The following is a 17,025-nucleotide window of genomic DNA, read 5'->3' as shown; positions in this document are numbered from 1 at the left end:
TCCACAGGCACAAGTCAGTTACAAATACCCTAAGCTTTATTTAAGGTATTTGTTTAATTGTTGGTACTTGTGTCTCTTAAGATTAAAGTGTAGAAGTAAAGAAGTTGTTGGAATCGAAGTCCCACTGCACCCAAACAAGTGGCTCCAATTGAATTTAATGGCGATGGTCGGGATCAGAAGACGACTCTCCGCGGACTGTGAGAACACAGTGCCCAAAAAAGAGATTAGACTCAGAAAATAAAACCAGATCTCTAGCTTTCGTTATGGGGGGGAGTGCAGTCACGAAGCTGGCCCTCGGTTTACTTTGCTTGCTCGATTGGCGTCTAATCCCTGCGACGAGAATGAGCTTGGCCCCCACGAAAAAAGCCAAGACCCACACGACCATAATAAAACAATTATGACGAAAAACGGAAAACAAAACGCCAAGACTAGGGCGACCTATCGATGGCAAAAATTTATCACACCTTAGTTAACCCCGCCGACACCTTGCCGAGCCTGAAACAGCGACAAACGTGGCTGGAATGCGCCAAAAACTGAAACTGAAACCAAAACTGAAAACTCAAAACAGAAACAGAAACTAAGAAAACTAAGAAAATATGGCAAACGTCTCGACTTTGACTTACACTGACTGCAATAAGTTAATAGTTCGAATTCGATTTCTTTCGGGGAGAAGCGCCCCAAAAAAAACCCAAACAGCGAATTTGGTGGTGGAAAACAAAGCTTGTCTAATGCCAAAAACCGAACGAAAAATCGCAGGAAAAACGGAGTTTGGCTTTTGGGTGCGTTCCGTGAACTCCACGATGTTTTTTGTGTGTCAGCCGGTGTGGCAGAGAAGCCGACAACCAAGCAATGGCAACAGTAATAGCAACAGCAACACCAGAAACACTAGCAACATCTAGTGCTAATGATGTAGCCCGATCTCCATGATGATGATGATGACGATGAGGCTCCGGGGCGATTCGTGTGCTTCATTATTGATTTAATAACAGTCTTGAAGACACGCTTTAACTGCAGCAAGTTGACTTCGGATCAGAGTCAAGTTGTTGCCGATGATGATGCCACGAATTCCATACCACACCACACCACACCACACCACACCACACCACACCAAGAGACAACCTAAAAGACAGCGCCATGTCAGTATGGACTTACATACATATATCTGTGAATGAAAATGGGGATGTGCATATAGTGGCCGATCATGCTGATGACGATGTTTGCTTGTCTGACGATCGTGTTTGGGTTTCCCAGTGCGGCAAATGGCCGTTTTCCCTTTACTGGCGTGGGCGTTATCAAAATATGGGCAATCTGGACAAATGTGGGCATGGAATATGGGCTATGGTCTATGGGCAATGGGCTATGGGATGGCAAATGCAAAATGAAAGTGAAAGAGTCACGGGTTTATGAGCTATTAAAAAATAATAAGGAAGCCAGGATGCGACGATGAGAGGCCCCCGGGGCGTATGAGTAATTCGACATGTGCGCTTTTCTAAATATATGAACATTTTAATGTGAAGCGAGGTGAATAGGAATTCCAGCATTTGGTTACAGCACAAATGCTATAACCTTATGGGCTTGCAGTTTAAAGAGTTTAAAACTATTATGTACTCCCTTTGTCTTAGCCATCCTTATTGGGCTAATAATTTGCTGTTTCGAAAAGATTTTCCCAAGAATCTCTTTTTGTTTTTTTTAAGCCGGCTGCAAAGGCGTTTGGAATGGGCAGGCAAGTTCCCAAATAGATAAATCTATTGTATCTGGCAGATACAGATACAAAACTCAAATTTAGATATGCAAACGAAACGTTCGTTTCGAGCAATTTTCCCGTACTTACACTAAATCAAATCTTCATGAGCGCGAATCGCACAGCATCGGCTATAGCCATAGTCATAGCCCCCAAACGACAAATATATGGGTTAGGCTCACTTTGCGCAGACTGGGGCCCCAAAGGGGGGGCTCTTGGGGGAGGAGCTGTGTGCATCTCGCAGATACGAAGGCAAGACAAAAGGCAATATTGGCGTTTTAATGCATGTTTTGCCTTTGGTGTTTGTGGCTGCTGCAACCTGCTGGGAAAAACACGGAGCTGCCCGCTTTGTTTACGACACTTTGGGAGGTTGGCGGGGGCTAATCGATTTGGGAACCGATCCTAGCGCCCCACCATCCCCCCCCAAATGTTTGCTCAGCGAATGAAAGCGAAACCCAAATGCAAGAAAAAACTAAAATGTGCAACAATGGGCACAAAAAGGGTAGAGAAGCCAGCTGGAAGTTAACACTAATACGCTGCCAAAGCGCAGGAGTTGGAAATCCGCACAGACCTATAGATACATCTACTGCCAGACGTCGCGTGTTTTGATAGCTCGTTGATATTTCGTGGAGTTTGAAGGAAAAAACGTTCGGAAAACTCAGCAATGCAATGGGAAAAGGCCGATTTCTTCTAATGAGGTGTTTTACATTTCAAGAAATGGTTTAGCTTTTAAATCCAGAATACATGGTTTTAAATATAATACATTACCATTCTTAAAACAATAACTTCCAATACCTGCTACACTATATTTGTTTAAATGTGAATCTTTTCTAATGCGCTTCTTTTTGATACCAAGTTTTTGGCAAATTTTTTGGTTGTATTTCTTTTTTGGTGTCGAGCAAGCTTCCCACCTCGAACCCAGCTGCACCTTCTTTGGTGGCTTCAATTTTGCGAGTCGGATGCGCCTGGCAACCGATCGAAAAAATCTCTGTTAGAAACCCAGCGAAAATCCATTCCATGCCCGTAATTATGTAAGCGGCGTTCCAAAACTGGCAGCTTATTTATCTTTGTCTCAGCCATGTCAATCAGTCGGTGGCTGAGCCAAGTGGAAGAAGTCGAAGGCAAAGGCACCACCAGCGCCGCTCCACTGGCACTGATGCACTGCAGCATCATGGGCACCTTTGACCCGCCGGAGTAAGCCGAGTTTGGTGGGGCGCCGCTCAACATGCAAATTAGGCGGCTCAATCTGTATAATAAATGTGGGGAAAACCAAGACCTTAGTGGGGTAATTTGCATTGGTATTGGAAGTGGGATTGGAGCTGGAAACGCGACTGGAAGTTGGACTGGGAGTGGAGGATCGATCGAGGGCGAGGGTCTTCTAAATGGGTAATCACACGCCGAAATTTCGGCCTGAGGAGTCATGATTGCACCATATTTGGTCAATAATAATATACAAATATCAAAAAACAGTCGTTTATTGCGTTCTATATGCTCTTGGAAACAGAAGAACATTTATTGTAACTAGTACTAGTACTGCATTTATTATATCATCATTCTTTTCATATCCAGACAAACTTTTTAAAAGTTATTTTCACGCATATTGCACCCATCTAAATCAAGCCAATTCTGGGATTATCCAATACTCGTGCACACACAAGTCGTATAAATTAAGTCAGGCAATCTTAACTTATTCGAAGATACTCATGCATATATAGATGTATCAGTTAAGTATGAGTCATATGTTGGCCTCTTCTCCTTGGCCAGCGACTAAAAAGAACTCAGACTGGCATCGATGATGATGGAGCCGGGTGATATAACAATTCAATTAAACCAGTTTACACAACGCGAAGGCATCTGCAACTGATCCCGGCTAACACCTTAACGGCAGAATTCCTTTATTAGAATTTCATGCTAATGCCAAGCAGCTCGAATTGCAGTGGATTTCTCCTCTTACTGTCTATTTGTAGTTTATATATATTTAACGTATCCGCTTTTTGCATAATGGCACAATGGTCACTGGGCTGCACAGAAACTGTTTAAAATTTATTAAGAACTTTAAATTGAGTGTGCATATATTTTTGAATAATCTCTTCTAAGTAGTTAAGTTTACAATCTTTGGTGTAGGTGCCTACGAGAATGTGAGAACTTGAAATATGCGGCTTGCGAAAACTATGGAAATTTCTTTCAGTGCCCGTTGGCGACAAGTGTCAAGCACAGGTATTGGCCAACACACAGATGTAGTTATTTGAGTAGAAGCGGGCACAGATACAAATATAAATACAGATACAACTGGTTGAGATGCGCTCAAAAATGACTTCAATCCGTTCGTATGGTCGTCTCGGGTTCGTTTTGATTTGGCTTAAAAATCTGAGGGAGCGGAATGGGGATGGGGATGGGGATGGGTATTGCGGCTATGAAATGTCCAAGATGGCCTTCGGTGATTTTTGCAGCGATTAAAAACCGATGACGATGTGGTCCCCGCTGGTTTACTTAGCATTCAAAGTGGCGCAAAGAGATTTATACGAATTGTTGCGACAATTTCAAGCGATTTTTTTGCCTTGTCGCCGATCTTGACTCACTCAATTGAAATTCTTGGACAATGTTATTGTCTTTTAATGATTTCGTCGCTGTTCATCTCGACAGTTGATAGCCAACACTATCGACCTTTTGCCACGGATAGTTCTATATCGGCATTGGCATCGCCATCAGCATCTCCGAACATGGCTGACATAGTTTCGGTTTACATTTAATTGTACGGCGTTATTAGGTGCGAGTGCGACTTTATTCCCCACTGAATGGGTGCTGACCAGTTGGTTTTATGCCAGCCGAGATTCATTCTAAATTAAACGACCAGTGTTTAACTGCATATTAGTTAAAATGGGCGATTTGGTTAGAGATCCAAGAGGCACGAATAGCGTTAAGTTGTGTGTTCGGTGCGAAGGATTACCCGCAATGTATTTATTTATTATAACTATTAATAAACTTCGCAGAAGCTCAGGTGTTCATGATTTTGGCAATAAAATGTAACTATCTTAAAATTAATACATTTGAAACACATTCTTTCAACATTATATTCAAGAAGCATTGCCAGTTCAGTATAATTTAGGAGCAGGTTTTATCAGTTGATTCCACGAAATATTACACTAAACATTTCCCTGAATGAGACTTGAGTATTTTCTTTTCACTGGCAAGTCAAAAGTCACGCTCAGATTTGTGTTTCTCCCAAATTTGTACTATTCGCCTTTTTTTATGCTTTTTCTATGCTTTTTCTTTGTTGTTTTATTAATAAACACACCTTTCTTGAGCGGCAGCAGCCTACTTGGCTAGAAACAATGCCTCCGCCGGAGAGCCTGGCCCGTGTTCCCAGATCAATTTGAAATATCATTCCGAAAATGGCCTTGGGTCATTTAGAAAGCAATTCATCGAAGACCCGGCACTGGCTGAACTCTTCGATCTGCAAACAAAGCCAATAAAAATAGAAATAAAAAAGATGCTGAATAAAACTACCGTGGGCTACTGCCAAAAATGCTACCGGGAAGAGTGCGCGATAAACATTTAAGATTTGCCCATTTGAACCATTGTCTGCCGATGGCCCAGAGCGAATAACATTAGGAAATTTGTAATTTGGGGCTGGGTACTATATTTTAGCAGTATACATATATGCATTGCATTATTCCAGCATCTTTCCGGCTGCATGTTCCCCGAAAAGAGGGATTCTCTAATTGTTTGAGGACCCGCCACGCTGCAGATTTTCTGGCCGGGTCGTTAACAAATTTATTACAATGCAGAGAGATGCAGGGAGATGCAGGGAGGAGGAGAAAGAGACGTGGCCATTGCATAAGCTTGCTAATTTTTTCGTTCGTTTTTCTTCTTTTTATATAATATAGCTAATACATATTATTTGGCAAGCTCTCAGCCCAGGCTCTGTACTTTGAACTGCGAACCCACAATGCAGGCAAAAGCAGAGACACAGGCACAGGCAAAGTCAGAGGATGAGGTGGAGGTGGAGGCACTGGGGACCTGATCAATGGACCTGGACATGTAGGCATCTGCCGAATCTGACAGGGGAGGGGGAGCGGGAGGAGGAGGAGGAGGAAGGAGGAGCTGCTTGCGCAGTGACCCAAAGAAATGGTAATGCGAGCTGGCTCATCTGGTCTCGTCTCGTCTTCACTTTTTGGCCAGGTCAAAATGGCCCATGCCCGGCCACTCAGTCATTGAGTCAGTGGGTGCCACAGTCCGTCGCCGTGTGAAGATCTGTGAGAAGTATACAAATGGGTCTCGGGTTCGGTGCGGTGCGGTTCGGTCTCTGGCCAAAGGAGTTTACTCATTTTGGGGCAGGTTTTTGCGCTTTTTCTTCTCGGCTGCAAACTGGCAGCTTGGAAACTTGGCGGCTTCGATGCTATCGCCTTTGAAATCCACGACAGCGACAAAGCCAGACTCATGGCCTAATAGACATGGAGGAGTCCCCACAGTCCAAAATCCCCAGTCTGCAGTCTGGGTCTTCAGTACCCGAGCAACTAACTTCCTGCAGTACCTTTGATGATGATGCTTCGTCTGGGCCTAGACTTTCACTATTAATTGTCGATTTTCATCAATTGTTGTTCATTGTTGTGTTAGCCATCTTTGTTGCTTAATGGGTAATGGGGTTGGTATTTAAAGTTGTGCAAAAGCCCAAGACCCAGAAATAAAGACACAAAACTAAAGAAGAGAAGAAAACCCAATTTCTGTTTCATATCGAAATTGGATCTATTACTCAATGGGACGACTGAGTGAGAGACAATTTGATTGATTTATGCAATACCCGCCGACTTTTCGGACCTTTTCTCCATTGTCAGTTAATTGCTCGATGCAAAGTAAAAGATGCACTTATATCATGGACAATTTGTGGGCGCTAAGCAGCCTGTAGGTTAGCTAATATTTTAGCTCATTTGCAAGCTTCATTTTGCAAACTGAGATACTTAATTTTGGTTCAGTGTACCCTCAAGACGGCATTCTACGCAAAATGTAAAATATTTTGAGATTTCTCACTGCCAAAGAATGCGCCAAATTGGGGAGAGCCAGCAGAATAACATACATATGCGCTTCTCGGTTTTTTGTTAACCAAATGCAGCAATAAACCACCCAAAATTCAAGTTATGCATTTGGCTTGCATTTCGATCTGTGGATTGCTATGTATGCTTGTTTTTGGTTTTTATTTATAGTTGGAGGGAAACTGGAAATTCTAGTAGAATCTGAAAATGGTTTCTAAATTGCAGATGATGTTCCAGTGCTTAAATGATTTATTGCACGTACTACCATCGTAGATTATTTACTTTATTTTAAAGTTTTTCGGAAAGCGAACGTTTATTAAACTCATGTTGTTCCACCATCCTCAAACATATTTAATGCAATATTTCATTCACCTATCATGAATATTTACATCTATATAAATGTATTGGCTTATCGACCACCTTTTTCATTATTTTTTATGACTGCCCTCTTTGAACTGTGTCCACGTTTTCTGTTTTGTTTCTCGACTCTTGGCTTTGTCCAAGACAACTGACACGACAGCCGCAGCAACATTTATTAATTTGTCAAATTCAAGCCGAGACAACACACGTTAGGAAATATTACAAGAAACTAAAATCTGCTGGGCTGTGATTATTATTATTTTTTTTTGTTTTTTTGGTGTTGCCGTTTATAACTAATTCTCGCAGATAAAAAGTGTCAGGGGAGTCAGGCGGCCAGAAGTCAACAGAGTTTGGGGGAAAATCTGTGGAAAAAGATTAAATGAAAAATACATGGACAAAACACCGGTGGACTGGCGAAATGTGAGGCTTGTCTGATTGCTTTGGCTGGCTTAATTAATGGTTAATAGAATTCGCTGACAGTTTATGAGTGTCTTAAAACTTTAGGTGGTTCTAAATTATTTAATGGGAATTATTGTAAAATTCAATCTTTATCAAATATGCCACCAAGGATTGATAAAATTATAATGGCGAATCTTCCCCAAAATGATCATTTTTGATTTATAACATTTTGCCAAGAACTCGGTTTCCGATATCCAGCAAATAGTTTAAATAAATTATGCAAGGCGCCGCTAGCTTTAGCCTGCATTTTGCAACGCGAAGCGTATAAAATTAAATAAATTTATTATATTAAAAATCCGAACACCCGCAACGTGGCCAGGCCGAAAATCCGAGCCGTGCAGCATCGGACAACACAGTTTATTACATTTTGTGTGCCGCATTAAGCGGCGATGGAGATGTGATCCTCGTTTGGGTCTGTTTCCTAAGCCTGTGCTTCCATCTTTCTGGCAAGTTGCAAGTTACAAACTGCAAGCAGCAAGCTGCAAGCTGCAGTGTGAGCATGCCTCTTGGCCAACTCCGCGACACAATGAGGAGGTGTCTCTCGGCGACTTTGGGATGTACGAAATATATATTTATACATTGTGTGGATATCTATGTGGACAGCCGAGCCTGGGACTGAGACTCGCAGACGAAAGACCGCGAGACTGAGCATTTCTAATTAAGACATTCGATACGCCGCTTGCGTGTGGAACGCAAGACAATTGGGAAACGAGCAGCAGTAATATGAATATGCCCATATCAGCGCAGATTTGGCATTTCACCAGCCATTTAGCATTAAGCATTAAGCACTAAGCACACCCCCGGGACACCGTGTGGCATTCATGCCCACTTGACTCTGCGCATTCTAAATGGCTAAGCTAAGACCTTTCCTTTGAATTGTCCTTGCAGGTGCAGCGGCACTAACAGCAGCAACTCCAGCAACTGAGCCGAGGAAAATAAAACCACTCGTCGCGGGCAAATTGAAAGTCGGAAAAACTGACAGCAACCGCGACAGCCGAGCAGCAGCAGCTGCCAGCACCTCGGCGACATCCGCCACTGCAGCAGCAACAGCAACAGCAGCAGCAACAGCAACAGCAGCAACAGCAGCAACAGCAGCAGCAACAGCAGCAGCAGCAGCAACAACAGAAGCGGGAGGAGCAGCACCAGCGACAGCAGCCAAAATCAGCCAAGTGAGGCTTACTAACCAAGCGACAACAAGCATGTTACTTCTGCAGCCCAATGTAAGTAGAAAATAACTTGATAAATTAGTGCTTGCAGGGAATAAAGTACTGGTATCAGGTCAATTTGAAAGATAGTTTTGTTTTCTAACTGAAAAGCCCAACCCCCGCTGAGATACGATTTATAAAAATTTAAACACACCGAGCACACACAAATCTATGCAAATTTGGCGAGCCCATAAATGATAAATGAGAATGGCCGTGCTAATTGCCAGCTGCTAGGAGGTGACTCCTCTGGAGGAAAGTCATTTGACGTGTTGAGGAGATCAGTTGCGGCGGTATAAGCAGCAATTAGCCATCCATTGTTAGGTGCGTTATGTTGGCATAACACCTTGGCATAAGCATAACCAATTAGGAAATCATCATCGAGCAGTTAACCGCAACAGGGGTTGCTTTGCCGACTAAGGAACCAATGGCAGTTGCTGGGGGAAATGCGCATGTCGCCGCGTCGGAAAAGCTAGACTCCACCCTTAGGAGGATAGGCTAGGATATCTAGTAGGAAACCGCAAGCTCACTAACTCATTCGTATCGCGACTGTCTTTCGTTGCAGAGCTCCTTTAGTTCATTGTCGCCCTTCGATAATTTCTCCACGCAAACTGCCTCGACGACCACCACGACGTCGGCATCGGCAGCTGGACACCACCAACACAATAACCATAGCCACCTCCTCCATCAGCAGCATCACCACCAGCACCACCAGCATCAGCAGCAGCAGCATCAGCAACAGCAGCAGGAACATCTGCAACAGCAGCAACACCTAGTAAATCCACAGGAACACCTGCTCAAGTCGGAGACGCTGCTCTCGCATGAGGAGGATCAGTTGATCAGCAACCTGACAGACTCGTCTGTGGTGTCCCACAGCGAACTCTTCTCGGATCTCTTTTTCCCCTCGGACTCCAACAACTCCCTGCTCTCGCCCACCACCAGCGGCTACCCGGACAATCCCGCCGAGGATCTGACCAGCTCCATTGAGAATCTCACCAAGTTGACGTGCCTGCGGGACAAGCGCTTGTCCTCGATCCCCGAGCAGCAGCTCAGTTCCGAACAGGAGCAGCAGCTCTGTCTGCTCAGCCTGCGTTCCAGCAGCGATCCGTCTATTGCACTTCACGCACAGCAGCAGCAACAGCAACAGCAGCAGCAACAACATCAGCAGCAGCAGCAACAGCAGCAGCAACACCTTCAACTCCAGCTGATCTCGCCCATCGGAGGGCCCTTGTCCTGTGGCAGCAGTTTGCCCAGCTTCCAGGAGACCTACTCCCTGAAGTACAACAGCAGCAGCGGAAGCAGCCCCCAGCAGGCGTCGTCCTCCTCCACCGCCGCCCCCACGCCCACAGACCAGGTGCTGACCCTCAAGATGGACGAGGACTGCTTCCCGCCGCTGTCCGGCGGCTGGAGTGCCAGTCCGCCCGCCCCTTCCCAGCTGCAGCAGCTGCACACCCTCCAGTCCCAGGCCCAAATGGCGCATCCCAGCAGCAACAATAGCAACAGCAACAACGCTGGCAACAGCCACAACAATAGTGGGGGCTACAACTACCACGGCCACTTCAATGCCATCAATGCCAGCGCCAATCTGTCGCCCAGCTCCTCGGCGAGTTCCCTGTATGAATATAATGGTGTCTCCGCAGCAGACAACTTCTACGGACAGCAGCAGCAGCAGCAGCAGCAACAGCAGAGCTACCAGCAACATGTAAGTAATACTTTTTTATTGTAATATTATATGCGTTTCCCTTAAAGTTTAAGATTTAAATGTAGGTACTAATTCCCCGTAAATGGTTCTCCTCCCTTAGAACTACACCTCGCACAATGGCGAGCGTTACTCGCTGCCCACGTTCCCCACGATTTCGGAGCTGGCTGCGGCCACAGCAGCTGTGGAGGCGGCGGCGGCGGCCACCATCTCCTCACCTTCGGTGGGCGGACCACCGCCCGTTCGCCGAGCATCGTTGCCCGTTCAGCGAACCGTTTCGCCAGCCGGATCCTCGGCGCAGAGCCCAAAGCTCGCTAAGATCACGCTGGGCCAGCGGCACTCCCATGCCCATGCTCTACAGCTCAGCTCGGCTCCCAATTCAGCGGCCAGCTCGCCGGCAAGTGCGGAACTCCAGGCGGGCCGACTGCTCCAGGCACCGTCGCAGTTGTGTGCCGTTTGTGGTGACACCGCCGCCTGTCAGCATTATGGAGTGCGAACCTGCGAGGGATGTAAGGGATTCTTCAAGCGGACCGTGCAGAAGGGCTCCAAGTACGTCTGCCTGGCGGACAAGAATTGCCCGGTGGACAAGAGGCGACGCAACCGTTGCCAGTTCTGTCGGTTCCAAAAGTGCCTGGTCGTAGGCATGGTCAAGGAAGTGGTGCGCACGGACTCGTTAAAGGGACGTCGGGGCAGATTGCCTTCGAAACCGAAATCTCCCCAGGAGTCGCCGCCATCGCCACCCATCTCGTTGATAACGGCCCTGGTGCGAAGCCATGTGGACACGACGCCGGATCCCTCGTGCCTGGACTACAGCCACTACGAGGAGCAGTCGATGAGCGAGGCAGATAAGGTGCAACAGTTCTACCATCTGCTGACCAGTTCAGTGGACGTGATCAAGCAGTTTGCCGAGAAGATTCCCGGCTACTTTGATCTCCTGCCGGAGGATCAGGAGCTGCTCTTCCAGAGCGCTTCCCTGGAACTGTTCGTCCTGAGGCTGGCCTATCGCGCCAGGATCGATGACACCAAGCTGATCTTCTGCAACGGCACCGTGCTTCACCGAACCCAGTGCCTGCGGTCCTTTGGCGAGTGGCTCAATGACATCATGGAGTTCAGCCGCAGCCTGCACAGCCTGGAGATCGACATCTCGGCCTTCGCCTGCCTCTGTGCCCTCACCCTGATCACAGGTGGGTAACGCCTCCTTAAATAAGGATAAAGGTTTTCCAAATTCGAGCAAATGCCATTTCATAGTGTAGATTATTGGCAAAAATACTCTTTCTTTCTAAACTTATTGATTAAGTTAACTAACATATACATACAAATTAAACCTTCTGTTTTTAGTCTTTTATTCTTGTCCATAACTTGATTGAATCAATTACTTTAAAAACTGAATTGCGATTGATTTTAATAACTTGTATAGAATTGACAGAAGTTAAAGATAGATGATTTGGAAAAATCAAATACTTCGAAAACTAATTCCCCAGTTATTGATTTGTTCAATCTACAGAACGCCATGGCCTGCGGGAGCCGAAGAAGGTGGAGCAGCTGCAGATGAAGATCATTGGCAGTCTGCGCGACCACGTCACCTACAATGCCGAGGCGCAGAAGAAGCAGCATTACTTCAGTCGCCTGCTGGGCAAGTTGCCCGAGCTGAGATCCCTGAGCGTCCAGGGACTGCAGAGGATCTTCTATCTGAAACTGGAGGACCTCGTGCCCGCGCCAGCCCTCATCGAGAACATGTTCGTCACCACATTGCCGTTCTAGAGGCGATCGAGCGTATTATCACAACTTGCTTCCTTAAACTAGCCCCTAAGTTATGCCTCCTAAGATATACAGATATACAGAGAAAGGGCACAATAGAGTACCCAAGTAGCTTTAGTAGAACCCTGAAATAAATAAATCTCACCATAGCAAAAAGAAAAAGAAAACCGAAACATAACGTAACGCAGACCCAGGCCATATCCTTAGTGTAGAGCTAGCTAGTTTGCCGGACAGCCTCGGCTCCTTCAATAATTACGGACATGAATATTTGAGACAGAGTTTCCAGTGCACAGAATATGGCTCCTGCGTGACTCGTCAGCTCCGCGGGTTCCAACTTGTTGACGTTAATTGTTAAATTGTTTAATTTCAACTGTCAAAAGCGGAATCAACGGCCAGACGGTCAGGCACGCAATGGAAACATTTTTTATCCCAGGACTTTGAAGCTTGCTCAACAACATTCGGCACTACGGACGGACAAACAACGGACAGAACTCTATTGCTCTCTTGCCTTTTGCTAACTTCTAGTCAATTGATTTAGGCGAAACAAATAAATAAATAAAAGCGTGCAGCAGTAGTGTTATATAATTTATATGCTAGACTCCAGCGGTTCTCTCTAAGGAAATACCCCAATGAGTTGCACTAATTGGGATAAAATACGATAACCTATTATTCTTAATATCTATTAGGAATATATCTAAGATAAAGGAGAATTAGGTGGACTTCCACTATCATATCATAAAGCAGAGCCGTGCTTGCCCTAAGCTAATACAGACCCGCATAAAGTTGAGAGCCCAACCAAGTATTTTGGTTTAGTACTAGACTAAGGTCCTAATAGTTATAGGCTAAGAATTTTCTGTTCGATTTATCAAAGCACCAGCAAGTGCACAATGAGAGTATAAGTACCTTTTTGTGATGATTGTGTCTGACACAGAGAGAGTTGCACACAAACACACAAACTAGCCGATAAGTTACTATATACGATCTATTATATATAATCTGTAGCGTAAGCCCAAGTATTCGGTAATCCAAGATCCTTGTAAAACCGTAGTTCGTACGTTCCAAACAAGAAAATAACTTTATTCAATCCTAGACAACTCCATCTAAGTTCTCAAAGAATCGTATATGGATCGTTGGATCAGTCTCTCTATGTGTGTGTTATCTCGATAAAAAAAAAAACCCCTCTATGTGATTTTGTGATAGATTGGCATTGAACTCTATATATATTTATATATATTTCTTTAATATATATACACGCATAAATATCTATTTTTATGTCTAACTTTTGTATGGTTTATTTTATACGTACCACTTTTCTTTCATAACAAAAAGTAAAAATTAAAAAGTAAAAAGTAAAAAGATCGTTAGATAGCAAATATTTCAATGGTATGTTACGAGGACTTTTCAAAGTACCAGTCTTTAACAACTTTCCAATTAACGTTCGTATTTACGAAAGACATTTTCTAAGTGTTAAATTGAAGACTTCTATAACTAAGTGCAAACTAAGAGCAAAAACACAAAACCCCAAAGTGAATAACATATCTTTTCAAGCTTTCGAGTGCACACGTGTTCCACGTAGAACCGAAACCCAAGTGTTAATAAATCTATTTAATATTTGGCAAGCCTGGGGCGTCGGTGTGGTTAATAAGTTCGCATTACCTATACAATTTAGATAGATCATTATTAAATTATTGTACGTGTAGCACATCAAATGTTCGACAACTAGATTTTGTACCATCTTAAAGAAGAACCTAGGCCAAGCTAAACTAAGTATAAACTATGATCTGCATGCGGCTGAGCTGTAGCTATGAAAAATATACCTGCGCGGGTTTAAGTGAAATGGGACATTTTGGATTTATATTTAGATATGAAACGTTATAAACGGGACGTACTAAGTTTCCCAACAGCAAAAACTATTTGTTGCAAAATTACTCCATACATCAACCCAATACGAGATATTTCCAAAACTCCAATAGTTACATGCCTGAAAAATTGTAAACCACGTGTAGGAACCCATCTCACTTGAATCTACCACCAATCAACCGACCTACATTCTAGGAAAGTTGAGAGGTTTAGTAACCATAGAGCAATATTTCATAAGGAAACGCACCTTAAATTACCGAAAAACATAGATAAACGTGATCTTGTAACGGTTGGGAGCGATAATAAGCCAGGATGAAACAGGAACAGTTAGGTGACCAAATCAATTTGAAATGAGATGATAGATAGGTTCGGGTTCGAAACCCTCAAAGCGATGCCATTTTAGCCGTTACAACATTGAATATCAATCATGCACATGAATATGAATATGAATATGAATATTATAGAGATATATCTAGCTATAGGAACCTACTTTGTACCTACACAACATGGAACCATCAAACCTACATGCATATTTACACACATATATTTTGAATAGAGCGACGACTTTTACAAGTTATGTACACACAGCTATAGCTATAGCTGGATATGGCCATCCCAGAACGAGCATATATACATATACATATTTTGGGTTATTGTTCTTTTGTAATTTTATAAATGCATACATATTTACTACGTGAATGTCAAGTGTGGATTCATATTTTTGAGATACCGCTACAAAACGAAACAAAAACAAAAACAGTAAACGTGAAATTTTTCGATGAAACAATTTTAAACGAGAACTTTTTAATATTGCTATTAAAGGATATACACACATTAACATATATATTTTACTATGTAACGGATAGAATTAACCTAAATGCAGCGCATAAAGCTTTATACAACAAAATGAAAAGCAACAGAAATTGGCACAAATTAAATTTATATGGCATAATTAGACGTTTTTTGATAGATAATGCCATTCCTAAAATGAGCGACTATTGGTGCATCGGCCGCAATTTCCCCACTACACCAGATAACCTAAGCTATACATTATCCAACCCAACCCATGCGCCTACTACTAGTAATGCAGAAAACAGAATGAGAGGTGAAACCTATAGACGCTATGAGAAATGTCTATCTAATAGATGTCGGTACTACCAATGCTAAATAACAAGTTGTGTAATCTACCCTTTTTTGATAGTTTCATTTACCAGTTAAGTATCCAAATCATATGAGTGTTACGAAGAAAACCCTATAACTTGCAATTCATTTAACTCTGCAATACGATACCAAGCAAAGCGAATCATTTCATTTCGATTTAATCTTAAATTATATACTTAAACGATGTAAGCCCAAAATAAACGTTTTTTCTATATCTGTCTTTTGAGCAAATTAGTTATACGCAAAACCAAACCGTATTTACATAAATGTATACAAAACAAATAGTATATTTTCATTGGTTTGAATAAAACATAAAACAATTTTACTTGTTTTACTTGTTATTTTCGGAGTTTGGGATTTGAAAGCCACATTAAATTTCTTTGTTGTCTGTTTTGAGGATTCTGCTTTGTTAATATGTTTTAGTTAAAACCATTTTCGTATTCGTTTTTTGTTAGAATTGTCTTAAACCAATGACATTTGGTTACCTTCTCAGTCCAGTAATAATTACTTAAAAGCTAGATTCTGATTGACAGTCATATATACAAGTTAAGTGTGATGAGAATTGTATCAAACGTAAACTGGCAAAAATGATGTTATGTTGCGTCGGCAGACAGGACAGCGGTCGTCCAATAGGAGCAGCAGCTGCTGTGAGCACTCTTTGCAGAGGCAGAGGTGCCGGCAAGGCATGACTACCACGTTCCTGCTCTGAGTCATGCACACGACACAGCTTTCTCGACTCGCAGATCCTGCGTTCTCTGAATCATTCCACACATTCTGCCTGAAGCGTTGTATATGGCGATCGGTCCACAGGTAAACGCTTTGTGTCTTTGTTGAGATCTCAAGTCGGGCACGTTGCAACAGGTAGATGAGTAAGAGGTACACATAGCGCCGAAACATATACAGAATGAGGAGCAGGGCCAATCCTATCGAGAGTCGGAACGCACTGTTCAGCAAGCTTAAGCCACGGGCCACAATGGAGTGTACCACAAAGTCGAGGAGGCAGTCCCAGAGAAATAGTATGGCCCTCGGCAGCAGCATTAACATCCACAAGATGACATCGCCCAGTTCGATGAGCAAGTTGCATATGAACCGGGCTATGCATTGACCAAAATCCCAAGCATTCTTCAGCCCGCCTTTGGTGCCGGCGTAGAAGTAGTCCGTCACATCTAGCGTGATGAGGCCCAGGCTGCAAATGCCCTGGTGGATATCGCTGACCGTGCATCGTAATAGATTCCAACCTTTCCTGCTGCCCTCCACCAAACAGTAGCCGACAAGGTAGCTGCCCCACAGGAAGTAATACACGCCGGTGACCACTGCATCAATCACGCTAGCCAGCGGACGCAGCAGGACCTGATCCACCAGCTCCGCTGCTTTTACCAGAGCGTACAGCAGGCCCATGGAAGTCACATTCTATAAAAAAAATTAAGAAAAGGAAAACACAAAATGAAAACAAGAACGCCGGTCACTTAGTGTGACCAGACAGTGGTTGATAATTACGGCAGCTTGCCAACTACCGTTGTGCTAAGGTAGCGTCAAATAATTACCAATCTTAAATAGTTTAATATTTAATATATATGTTAGATTCTTATTTTTAACACTACGAATATCTTTGGTTGCACTCCTTAAATATATTTTTTATTGAGGTAGTAAAAGATATTTAGATAAACGAATTACATAAGGGGACGTAATTTAAATAAGTTAAAATAAAATATTGTATTCCTATGAATTGTTAAACTCGTGTATAGATCTATCACA

At 43.4% G+C, this 17,025-nt stretch overlaps 2 protein-coding genes across 3 annotated transcripts in view; one reads left to right on the top strand and one right to left on the bottom strand.

Annotated features, from left to right (window-relative positions):
• Positions 1 to 15,624, top strand: part of LOC120445391 (probable nuclear hormone receptor HR38) — a 29,824-nt gene extending 14,200 nt beyond the window's left edge. For both annotated transcript variants that reach the window (XM_039625797.2, XM_039625796.2), the window contains exons 2-5: positions 8,479 to 8,810; positions 9,358 to 10,494; positions 10,595 to 11,675; positions 11,996 to 15,624. In XM_039625797.2, the coding sequence (XP_039481731.1) occupies positions 8,790 to 8,810; positions 9,358 to 10,494; positions 10,595 to 11,675; positions 11,996 to 12,252 (2,496 nt within the window). In that variant the 5' untranslated portion in view covers positions 8,479 to 8,789 and the 3' untranslated portion in view covers positions 12,253 to 15,624. The remainder of the gene's footprint in view (positions 1 to 8,478; positions 8,811 to 9,357; positions 10,495 to 10,594; positions 11,676 to 11,995) is intronic.
• Positions 15,625 to 15,771: 147 nt separating this feature from the next.
• On the bottom strand, positions 15,772 to 16,761 carry LOC120445392. The gene has a single exon (XM_039625799.2). The coding sequence runs from the start codon at positions 16,666 to 16,668 to the stop codon at positions 15,838 to 15,840; it is 831 nt and encodes a 276-aa protein (XP_039481733.1). The 5' UTR covers positions 16,669 to 16,761; the 3' UTR covers positions 15,772 to 15,837.
• Between the last annotated feature and the right edge of the window lie 264 nt (positions 16,762 to 17,025).

This window comes from Drosophila santomea, chromosome 2R (assembly GCF_016746245.2).
Source record: "Drosophila santomea strain STO CAGO 1482 chromosome 2R, Prin_Dsan_1.1, whole genome shotgun sequence".
In the NCBI taxonomy this organism is placed as follows: Eukaryota; Metazoa; Arthropoda; class Insecta; order Diptera; family Drosophilidae; genus Drosophila; species Drosophila santomea.
This window is presented reverse-complemented; position numbering and strand designations above follow the sequence as displayed.